The 12,371-nt window shown below is 42.7% G+C and overlaps 1 protein-coding gene across 3 annotated transcripts in view; it reads left to right on the top strand.

The window, feature by feature from the left end:
• LOC140202765 (uncharacterized) overlaps positions 1-12,371 on the top strand; it is a 126,920-nt gene that overhangs the window by 1,236 nt on the left and 113,313 nt on the right. For 2 of the 3 annotated variants that reach the window (XM_072268074.1, XM_072268075.1), the window contains exons 3-4: positions 2,906-2,941; positions 9,807-9,842. In XM_072268074.1, the coding sequence (XP_072124175.1) occupies positions 2,906-2,941; positions 9,807-9,842 (72 nt within the window). The remainder of the gene's footprint in view (positions 1-2,905; positions 2,942-9,806; positions 9,843-12,371) is intronic. The other variant, XM_072268076.1, reaches the window with a different exon arrangement.

Consider the following 12,371-nt stretch of genomic DNA (forward strand, 5'->3'; position numbering starts at 1 on the left):
TCATGTCTGCTTTCAGGCAGAGGGAGTAGTTGACCATGGACACAGTAAGCAGATAGGGCAGGAGTCCAGTTTTCATCTAATCTGTGTAGTCAAAGTCATTAAGTTGGTGGACTGCAGGCATAAATAATCAGCTGGAGTTGTGATACTGTGACACAGGGATCTGACTCAGAACAAGATTAAAGGCTAGACTTACTCTCAGTGTTTGGGAAAGACAGATAAGGAATAGGAGAGACTGGAAAAATTATTTAAGCAGATATTGGGGTACAGAAAAGAGAGGGCAGTCTTGAGGGGTAAAGACACAATTCGAATAACTAGAGTTAAACAAGTCCTGTTACATTTTTGAGTGTATTCTATTGGCCAACAAGCGGAAAGAAATAGAAAATGTGTACAGAAATTTACAAAGATATTTAAGAACAATGAGTAACAAGAAATGAGGGATGTCACTGCCTGAATATTGATTTGGACAACAGTAGGGCAAGAGGAGTGAGAATTACTGAAGTGTGCTCAGGAGAAATTACTGCATTATTATCTTCCCAGTCCAAGGAGCAGAGTGTCATTAAGAGATCACTTATTGGGAATGAGGTTAAGCAGGGAAATCTTTAGGAAATAGTGACCATAGATCAATTACAGAAAAGGGATAACTATGACTTGCTGATCTTGTGGTTGTGGCCAGGGGTTCTCTGAGTAGAATTGCTGCAGCCATATAAATGTTGTTATTCCCCTCTCCTGTAATTGAGGCTAATGTCTGGGATTTAACTGATGACTGTATGAAGCCCAGGGCAGCTGAAAGTTCTATACTTGCCCCTCAATCATCCCTGGACCAGAGGGAACCCTGCATGTACTTGCCCTTTGAGTTCTGCCAAAATGCCACGAATCATTGCCTGTTCTGTTAAGTGTGAGTAGGCGTCCAAGGATAGTTTGGATTGGCATTTACCCCATTGGTGTTTTGACTTCTGCACTGTTACACCGGGGAGCCATATTTCCCATTACATTTCCTCAAACATTGTCACCCTAACAGGGTTCACTATTTGCTAACATACACTCCAAATCATGCAGCTTGTTCACTAGAAACTGTACCTTCCTTTCATTGTTACCTCAGTGTCTGTATGGTACAAGGTGCAGGTAGATGAAGTCCACACACTTCAGTAGGTGTGGATGGAAGCCCCTTTTCAAACTCATGGGAAGTCAGTGACGGCCAGTGTCAATGAATGAAGACCCATGTAGTTCCTCCAGATCCCCGAGTTGATAGCCCCCTTCTTTTGACTCTGTAGCACCAGCCAGGAGAGCAGGGATGGAACTTGAACTTCAATCAAGATCTTTGTGCAGGAAATGAAAACATGCTCATTTAAACATGTGAAATCTTGCCTTCCCAGCATTCCTCCCTACCTTGCATCTTCTACCAAGTGCTTCTGTATTGTGTCCCCAAGTTTCTCTCCTGCAGTGGAGGATGGGAGGAGCTTTTAATTCTGGACCAAGGGGCTGCTTCTCTGCTTCCCCCCACCACCACCACCACCACATCCCACCGTGTGCAGCAGTCTGGCCTGGAGGTGGGGGCACTGCCAAGGTGCTGGTGCTGCAATTATGAACCCTGTTGTTTAGAGAGAGGTTGGAAGCACTCCACAGAGTGGCTGGCACTGATCTGGGCACAGGACATCAAAGGCCAGAACTGCCTGCTGGTTGACAGATGTTCTTGCTGTTTTCCCAACTGTGATGGGTGAGAGTCCTCTGTCATCACCTGTCCAAAACTACAGTGAGGAAGATTTGTTGCTTCATAGCTGACAAGGATGAGCAAAGGCTAGAGAACCACAATGCCAAGAATCCCGAATATCGGTAATCAATTTATTATTGCCACAGGTATCAAAACACATACAGTGAAAATCTTTTATTTCTGCTCCAATCAACTTTTGCAAGCACCTGTCACACACTGTCAAAGTTCTCCTTATTCCTATTTAGAATTTGGACCAGACTGTCCCATTACTTATCTGTTTTAAAACTAATAGAACTATGGTAATTACTCTCAAAGTGTTGCCCTACTGTCACCTCAGTCACTTGCCCTGCCCTATTACACCAATGTGGCTCGATCTTTGCCCTGTCCTTTGCAGGGCACTTTTTTATATTGCCCAAGGAAAGTTTCCTGAACACAGTTAACAAATTTGACCAAATCTAAGCTCTTAACAGTACAATAGTCCCAGCCTCTGTTAGGAAAGTTAAAATCCCATACTGTCAGAACCCTATTATTCTTGCAGCTCTGCTCAATCTCCTTGCATATTTCTTATTTAAACTTTTTTGACTGCTTGGGGACCTCATGAACAACATGTTCATCTTTATTTTAATTCTGAGCTCCACCTATAAAGCCTCATTGGATGACCTATCAGTAATTTCATCTCTGACGGCTACTGTGATATTGTCCTTAATCAGAAACACACCTTACCCTCCTCTTTTTCCTCTGCCTTTATACGGCCTAAAGCACCAGTAAACTTCAAAACTAAGCTGCCAGTCCTGTTCCTCCCTTAGCCACATTTCCACAATGGTACCTACATCTTAAGTTAATCTACCTTACCTACCAAGCCTCTTGCATCAAAATGAACACATTTTGGTCCAACACATTTTCCTTGCTCCCAACCATATGTTTGAGACAGGAATCAATGAGCATCTAATCAACAGACAGGTTATCTGAAATGGGCAAAGGGGATCTCGTGTTCAGGATGGGTGAAGAGTATCTGGTGCATGAGATTCTTTAAGGCATTCCTACGTATCAAATACAATCATAATAATTTCTTAAACTCCACCTGTCAAACGTCAGGCTGAAGTTTAGTTTGGTGAGTACATTACTAAAATTTCCATGCACTTGATAGAGGAGAACTGAGATTGAGAAATAGATTTCAGCAATGCCTTTCTTCCCTAGGTGCCGTCCAACAGTCAGATGAAAGGCCACCTGAAGGTAATGACGGTTTGCATTTTCCTGCTTTATTAGGGAGTCACGTTGTCTTGACTAGTTGGATGAATGAAAATCATTTCCACTCCTGGATCAAACTTTCTCCTTTCACTGGTTTCCTTGGATTTTCAGCTGCCTCTCTGCTGAGCCATGAGAATGCAGGCCAGGAGTATCGTGTGAAATATGGTTTTGCCAGTACAGAGATATATATGTATTGTGGTTTCTTAAGATTTTTATAGACAGGGTTGGTAATGGGGACAAGCTCCCACTACCAATTAAATGCTCCCTATGGCATACACCTCAAATAACCTCTGACAGTTGTCCAGCTCCAGTCCTTACTAAGCCAGGCAGAGCTATTTCTACTGACAGGAGAAGGGCAAAGGTGGGTTACTGGTGCCTTAAAAGCAATCACTGCAGGCAGATGGGGCTCATCACCTGTGGTTGGCTGCTCATTTACAAGAAGTAACTCTGATCTCAAACCTCTGCTGCCTTGTGGCTATATCCACTCATAGGGAAGGCTTTGGGAGTACAGTAAACTTAGAGGGAAGAATCTGGAACTGAAGTCCCTAAGGCAGTCCTACCTTGAGTTCAATGCTGACTGGGAACTACTCTGATGCTGCTGGTGCCAAACTGTATCAGTCTCTGCTGTTCCTTTGAGTTCATCAGATGCGCGGAGACGGGAAGCTGGCCACAAGGGCAGCAGTTTGCTCTCCATATCGCACTGCCCAGGCTTGTGTATCTAGACAGCTAGAACACAACATCCATGGTCAACCCTGACCAACTGAGGCCTCACAATATATATTGGACGTAAGTTAAATAAATAGTGCAAAATAATAGCAAAAACACTTCATCGAGATCAAGAATTCATTGGCAACATATGAAAAGTCAATTCAAGGGTCTGATAACAGGGGGATGGAAGTTATCCTTGACTCTGGTGGTATGTGCTCTCAGGCTTTTATGCGTTAGCTGTCAAAGTTGTCAGGGTTTGAAAGTTTAGTCATAGTCATAGTCATAGTCATAGTCATACTTTATTGATCCCGGGGGAAATTGGTTTTCGTTACAGTTGCACCATAAATAATGAATAGTAATAGAACCATAAATAGTTAAATAGTAGTATGTAAATTATGCCAGTAAATTATGAAATAGGTCCAGGACCATCCTATTGGCTCAGGGTGGCTGACCCTCCAAGGGAGGAGTTGTAAAGTTTGATGGCCACAGACAGGAATGACTTCCTGTGACGCTCTGTGCTGCATCTCGGTGGAATGAGTCTCTGGCTGAATGTACTCCTGTGCCCACCCAGTACATTATTTAGTGGATGGGAGACATTGACCAAGATGGCATGCAACTTAGACAGCATCCTCTTTTCAGGTACCACCGTGAGAGAGTCCAGTTCTATCCCCACAACATCTCTGGCCTTACCCATGAGTTTGTTGATTCTGTTGATGTCTGCTACCCTCAGCCTGCTGCCCCAGCACACAATAGCAAACATGATAGCACTGGCCACCACAGACTCGTAGAACATCCTCAACATTGTCCGGTAGATGTTAAAGGATCTCAGTCTCCTCAGGAAATAGAGACGGCTCTGGCCCGTCTTGTAGACAGCCTCAGTGTTCTTTGACCAGTCCAGTTTAACACAGAACATAGAATAGTTCAGCACAGTACAGGCCCTTCGGCCCACAATGTTGTGCCGACCCTCAAACCCTGCCTCCCATATAAGCCCCCACCTTAAATTCCTCCATATATCTGTCTAGTAGTCTCTTAAACTTCACTAGTGTATCTGCCTCCACCACTGACTCAGGCAGTGCATTCCACGCACCAACCACTCTCTGAGTAAAAAACCTTCCTCTAATATCCCCCTTGAACTTCCCACCCCTTACCTTAAAGCCATGTCCTCTTGTATTGAGCAGTGGTGCCCCAGGGAAGAGGCGCCGGCTATCCACTCTATCTATTCTTCTTATTATCTTGTACACCTCTATCATGTCTCCTCTCATCCTCCTTCTCTCCAAAGAGTAAAGCCCTCGCTCCCTTAATCTCTGATCATAATGCACACTCTCTAAACCAGGCAGCATCCTGGTAAATCTCTTCTGTACCCTTTCCAATGCTTCCACATCCTTCCTATAGTGAGGTGACCAGAACTGGACACAGTACTCCAAGTGTGGCCTAACCAGAGTTTTATAGAGCTGCATCATTACATCGCGACTCTTAAACTCTATCCCTCGACTTATGAAAGCTAACACCCCATAAGCTTTCTTAACTACCCTATCCAACTGTGAGACAACTTTCAGGGATCTGTGGACATGTACCCCGAGATCCCTCTGCTCCTCCACACTACCAAGTATCCTGCCATTTACTTTGTACTCTGCCTTGGAGTTTGTCCTTCCAAAGTGTACCACCTCACACTTCTCTGGGTTGAACTCCATCTGCCACTTCTCAGCCCACTTCTGCATCCTATCAATGTCTCTCTGCAATCTTTGACAATCCTCTACACTATCTACAACACCACCAACCTTTGTGTCGTCTGCAAACTTGCCAACCCACCCTTCTACCCCCACATCCAGGTCATTAATAAAAATCACGAAAAGTAGAGGTCCCAGAGCAGATCCTTGTGGGACACCACTAGTCACAATCCTCCAATCTGAATGTACTCCCTCCACCACCATCCTCTGCCTTCTGCAGGCAAGCCAATTCTGAATCCACCTGGCCAAACTTCCCTGGATCCCATGCCTTCTAACTTTCTGAATAAGCCTACCGTGTGGAACCTTGTCAAATACCTTACTAAAATCCATATAGATCATATCCACTGCATTACCCTCATCTATATGCCTGGTCACCTCCTCAAAGAACTCTATCAGGCTTGTTAGACACGATCTGCCCTTCACAAAGCCATGCTGACTGTCCCTGATCAGAACATGATTCTCTAAATGTCCGTAGATCCTATCTCTAAAAATCTTTTCCAACAGCTTTCCCGCCACAGACATAAGACTCACTGGTCTGTAATTACCCGGACTATCCCTACTACCTTTTTTGAACAAGGGGACAACATTCGCCTCCCTCCAATCCTCCGGTACCATTCCCGTGGACAACGAGGACATAAAGATCCTAGCCAGAGGCTCAGCAATCTCTTCCCTCGCCTCGTGGAGCAGCCTGGGGAATATTCCGTCAGGCCCCGGGGACTTATCTGTCCTAATGTATTTTAACAACTCCAACACCTCCTCTCCCTTAATATCAACATGCTCCAGAACATCAACCTCACTCATATTGTCCTCACCATCATCAAGTTCCCCCTCATTGGTGAATACCGAAGAGAAGTATTCATTGAGGACCTCGCTCACTTCCACAGCCTCCAGGCACATCTTCCCACCTTTACCTCTAATCGGTCCTACCTTCACTCCTGTCATCCTTTTTTTATTGTCAATTCATATCCCCAGGTACTTGTCATCCTCCACCATGTCCACACTGACCCCCTGAATGGAAACAGGGGTCACCGGTACCTTTGGTCTCCTCAGGTCTACCACCAGCTCCTTAGTCTTTTTCACATTAAGCTGCAGATAATTCTGCTCACACCATGTGACAAAGTTTCCTACCGTAGCCCTGTAATCCAACCTTAAAAATTAATTAAATCAGTAAAAATATTTAAAAATAAAAACACTTAAAAATTAAAATCAATTAAATACATTCATGAAACAGAAGTAATGGGGAAAAAACGATCTATCCTTTGTCTATCCTAAATGGTGCTTTTGGTCTTTTAGCCTTCTTGGGGATATTCTGATGGAGCAGCCAGATGTTGTTCAGCAGCACCAGCACAGATCCAGACAAAAGGCAAATAGAAGAGATGATGTCCATAGACTAAAGCAGAATAAATCTTAGCAAATATCATTGCTAAAATTCTCTGAGTCATAAAACATTTCCTTATTGGGTGAAGCACCCTATCTCTATCTTCCTGTTATGGTTGCACAACGTATCATGCCGTGTTAGCAGAAAGGTTTAAACTGCACACGCTTCCGTGCTCTGCATAGCCTTGTAAATATATCATACAACATAACCAGATGTTTTATTGTAAAAAGCATTATTATTATTGTTATTGTTAATGCCCTAGGGTTGCTTGTTTTAGCACATTTTACTTGTAGCATTTGCAAAGTTAAGAGTAACATGGAGTTTGATGACCTGTTAGATGACTGTTACTCAAAATGACAGATCCTGAAAATCAGTTCTGTGCTGTTCTTTGCCGCTTCTGACTTCCTTTGTATCACTGTTTCTGGAAGCAAAGTTTGAGCTAAAAATACAATGATATTTATCAAAGGCAGGAACTCTGAACTAAATGTCTGAAACAACTACCAAAGTACAAGGCATTATGATACAAGGTATTATGATTTAAGGCGCAGAAATTAAAGGAAAATAGGAGGCGTGTGTAATGGGGTAACAGAGTAATAAATGAAGATTTCAAACTACAAATAAACCAGGAAATTTGCAATTACAAAGCACAGAATGAATTCCTGGAATGTATACAAGGTGAATTTGTAGATCAGACTGTTGAGAAACCAGTTAGAGAATAGATCTAGTTATGTGCAAGGAGAATGCATGTACTAATAATCTAATTGTAAAGAAGCACATAAGAAAGTAGCCATAATGTAATTGAATTTCACATTGTTCAATCTGAAACTGACGTTTTCAACCTGTTCTTCATGTTTTTATTGATAAACATCTCCATTGTCCACTGTCCCACGTAACTTAATGTCACCTGCAAATTTACTAAGTCATTGATATAGATGACAAGCAATAATGGGTCCGGCACTGACTACTGAGACACACTACTAGTCACAAGCCTCTAGTACATGAAACATCCTTCTACCATCACCTTCAGCTTCCTACCATCCAGCTAATTCTGTATCCAATTAGACAGTTCTCTCTGGATCCTATGCGATCTAACATTCCAGGGCTCGTCTCCATGTGAAATCTTATCAAAGATCTTAGTGAAGTCCACAGAAACTTCATTAACCAACCTCCCCTTATCAACTTTCTTGGTCACGTCGTCATAAACTCAATCAAGTTTGTAGGCCATGCCAACAACCTTTAATCAATCCCTCTCTTTCAACAAGTATTTATCCCTCAAAATCTTCTCCAGTAACCACAGGTGTAAGACTTGTTTGTCTATTGTTTCCAGTTTTTTTTCTTGACACCTCCTTAAATAAGGGTACAATGTTTGCTGCCCTTCAGTCTACTAGCCCATGGTTAATGTTGATCTGAATATCTCAGCCAGGGTTCCCACAATTTCTTTCCTAGCTTCCAACAATGTTCTTGGATTAAACTGGTCAGGCCTTGGAGACTTGTCTGCCTTCATAGCATTTAAGACATCCATAAGGTAGTGTAGACTTAAACCAAAGACTCCCCATTTACTTTTTCTAGCTCCAAAGTCTTCATGCCTTTTTCCATGGCAAAAACAGAGGAGAAGTATTCATTAAGAACCTAGCCCATCTCCTCTGGCTGCGCTCAAGGATGTTCTCTAGACTTTGAAAAGTCCTATTCTCTCTAAAGTTACTCTTTTTTCCTTAATATATTTATAAAATTTCTTCGGACTTTTTCTTAATCTGTTATAACAATGTTATTTCATGTTTCTTTTCCGCCCTCCTGTTTTCTTTCTTGATTATACTTCTGTATCCCACATATCGCTTCAAGGATGCAGTTGATCCCAGCTGTCCATATGTGACCCACATCTCCTCCTATTTCCTGGCATAGGCTTCAATATCTCTTTATCTATGCCTTCCAACCTTGCTCTTCACTGTAACAGGAACATTAAAACTGCCTCACCTTTAACAGCCTCCCACTTGCCAATGGTCCCTTTGACAAAACAATCCCTGCTCTAACCAACCTTTGCAAGCCCCTGTCACACACCATCAAAATTTACCTTGCTCCTATTTAGAAATTGGATGAGTTCCATCTCCTAACTAATCTATTTTATAGCTAATAGAACTATGGTAATTACTCCGAAAGTGTTGCCCTTCTGTCACTTGCCCTGCCCTATTACCCCAGTGTGGCTCGATCTTTGCCCTCTCGTTTGCGGGGCACTTTTTATATTGCCCAAGGTAAGTTTCTTCAACACAGTTAACAAATTTCAACAAGTCTAAGCTCTTAACAGTATGATTGTGCCAGTCTCCATTAGGAAAGTTAAAATCCCGTACCTTCACAATCCAATTATTCTTGCAGCTCTGCACAATCTCCTTGCATATTTGTTATTTTAATTCCTTTTGACTGCCTGGAGACCTCAAGTACAAACCCAACAATGTGATCATCTCCATCTCATTTCTGAGCTCCACCCAAAAACCCTCATTGGATGACCCATCAGTAATTTCATCTCTGACTGCTGCTGTGACAGTGTCCTTAACCAGAAATACAATTTACCCTCCTCTCTTTTCCCCACCTTCATACTGCCTAATGGATCTGTGGCCTGAAACACTTAAGCTCTCAGTCCTGTCCCTCCCTTAGCCATGTTTCCACAATGACTGTCTACGTCTTCTATTAATCCACCGTACCTGTCAGGCCTCTTGCATTGAAATGAACACAATTTAGTCTACAGACTTTCCTCGCTCCCAGCCATGTGTTTGAGGCAGGAATCAATGAGCATCTAATCAACAGACAGGTTATCTGAAATGGGAAAAGGGGATATCATGTGCAGGATGGGTGAGAAGAATCTGGTGCATGAGATTCTTTAAGGCATTCCTATGTATGAAATACAATCATAATAATTTCTTAAACTCCACCTGCCAAACGTCAGGCTGAAGTTTAGTTTGGTGAGTACATTACTAAAATTTCCATGTACTTGACAGAGAAAAACTGAGGTTGAGAAATAGATTTCAGCAATACCTTTCTTCCCTAGGTATCAGCCAACAGTCAGATGAAAGGCCGCCTGAAGGTAATGATGGTTTGCATTTTCCTGCTTTATTAGGGAGTCACATTGTCTTGACTAGTTGGATGAATGAAAATCATTTCCACTCCTGGATCAAACTTTCCCTTTTCACTGGTTTCCTTGGATTTTCAGCTGCCTCTCTGCTGAGCCATGAGAATGCAGGCCAGGAGTATGGTGCGAAATATGGTTTTGCCACTACAGAGATATATATGTATTGTGGTTTCTTAAGATTTTTATAGACAGGGTTGGTAATGGGGACAAGCTCCCACTACCTATTAAATGCTCCCTATGGCATACACCTCAAATAACCTCTGACAGTTGTCCAGCTCCGGTCCTTACTAAGCCAGGCAGAGCTATTTCTACTGACAGGAGAAGGGCAAAGGTGGGTTACTGGTGCCTTAAAAGCAATCACTGCAGGCAGATGGGGCTCATCACCTGTGGTTGGCTGCTCATTTACAAGAAGTAACTCTGATCTCAAACCTCTGCTGCCTTGTGGCTATATCCACTCATAGGGAAGGCTTTGGGAGTACAGTAAACTTAGAGGGAAGAATCTGGAACTGAAGTCCCTAAGGCAATCCTACCTTGAGTTCAATGCTGACTGGGAACTACTCTGATGCTGCTGGTGCCAAACTGTATCAGTCTCTGCCGTTCCTTTGAGTTCATCAGATGCGCGGAGATGGGAAGCTGGCCACAAGGGCAGCAGTTTGCTCTCCATATCGCACTGCCCAGGCTTGTGTATCTAGACAGCTAGAACACAACATCCATGGTCAACCCTGACCAACTGAGGCCTCTCAAGATATATTGTACATAAGTTAAATAAATAGTGCAAAATAATAGCAAAAATACTTCATCGAGATCAAGAATTCATTGGCAACATATGAAAGGTCAATTCAAGGGTCTGATAACAGGGGGATGGAAGTTATCCTTGACCCTGGTGGTATGTGCTCTCAGGCTTTTATGTGTCATCTGTCAAAGTTGTCAGGGTTTGAAAGTTTAGTCATAGTCATAGTCATACTTTATTGATCCCGGGGGAAATTGGTTTTCGTTACAGTTGCACCATAAATAATAAATAGTAATAGAACCATAAATAGTTAAATAGTAGTATGTAAATTATGCCAGTAAATTATGAAATAGGTCCAGGACCAGCCTATTGGCTCAGGGTGGCTGACCCTCCAAGGGAGGAGTTGTAAAGTTTGATGGCCACAGGCAGGAATGACTTCCTATGACGCACTGTGCTGCATCTTGGTGGAATGAGTCTCTGGCTGAATGTACTCCTGTGCCCACCCAGTACATTATTTAGTGGATGGGAGACATTGACCAAGATGGCAGGCAACTTAGACAGCACCCTCTTTTCAGACAACACAGTGAGAGAGTTCAGTTCTATCCCCACAACATCACTGGCCTTACCCATGAGTTTGTTGATTCTGTTGGTGTCTGCTACCCTCAGCCTGCTGCCCCAGCACACAACAGCAAACATGATAGCACTGGCCACCACAGACTCTTAGAACATCCTCAGCATCGTCCGGCAGATGTTAAAGGACCTCAGTCTCCTCAGGAAATAGAGACGGCTCTGGACCTTCTTGTAGACAGCATCAGTGTTCTTTGACCAGTCCAGTTTATTGTCAATTTGTATCCCCAGGTATTTGTAATCCTCCACCATGTCCACACTGACCACCCGGATGGAAACAGGGGTCACCGATACCTTAGCTCTCCTCAGGTCTACCACCAGCTCCTTAGTCTTTTTCACATTAAGCTGCAGATAATTCTGCTCACACCATGTGACAAAGTTTCCTACCGTAGCCCTGTACTCAGCCTCATCTCCCTTGCTTATGCATCCAACTACGGCAGAGTCATCAGAAAACTTCTGAAGATGACAAGACTCTGTGCAGTAATTGAAGTCCGAGGTATAAATGGTGAAGAGAAAGGGAGACGAGACAGTCCCCTGTGGAGCCCCAGTGCTGCTGATCACTCTGTCGGACACACAGTGTTGCAAGCACACGTACTGTTTGTGATTGTCTCACAATTTAACAAGTAATCCAACCATAAAAACTAATTAAATCAGTAAAAATATTTAAAAATAATAACACTTAAAAATTAAAATCAATTAAATACAGTCATGAAACAGAAGTAAAAACAAAAAAACAACTTATCCTTACAAATATAAATGGTGCTTTTGTTCTTTTAGTCTTCTTGGGGATATTCTGATGGACCAGCCAGATGTTGTTCAGCAGCACCAGCACAGATCCAGACAAAAGGAAAATAGAAGAGATGATGTCTATAGACTAAAGCAGAATAAATCTTAGCAAATATGGTTCCTAAAATTCTCTGAGTCATAAAACATTTCCTTACTGGATGAAGCACCCTATCTCCATCTTCCTGTTATAACTGCACAAGTTATCATGCTGAGTTAGCAGAAAGGTTTAAACTGCACACACTTCCATGCTCTGTATAGCCTTGTAAATATAACATGCAACATAACCAGATTTTTTATTATAAAAAGCATTATTGTTATTGTTAATGCCCTAGGATTGCTTG

This window comes from Mobula birostris, chromosome 9 (genome assembly GCF_030028105.1).
Source record: "Mobula birostris isolate sMobBir1 chromosome 9, sMobBir1.hap1, whole genome shotgun sequence".
Lineage (NCBI taxonomy): Eukaryota > Metazoa > Chordata > Chondrichthyes > Myliobatiformes > Myliobatidae > Mobula > Mobula birostris.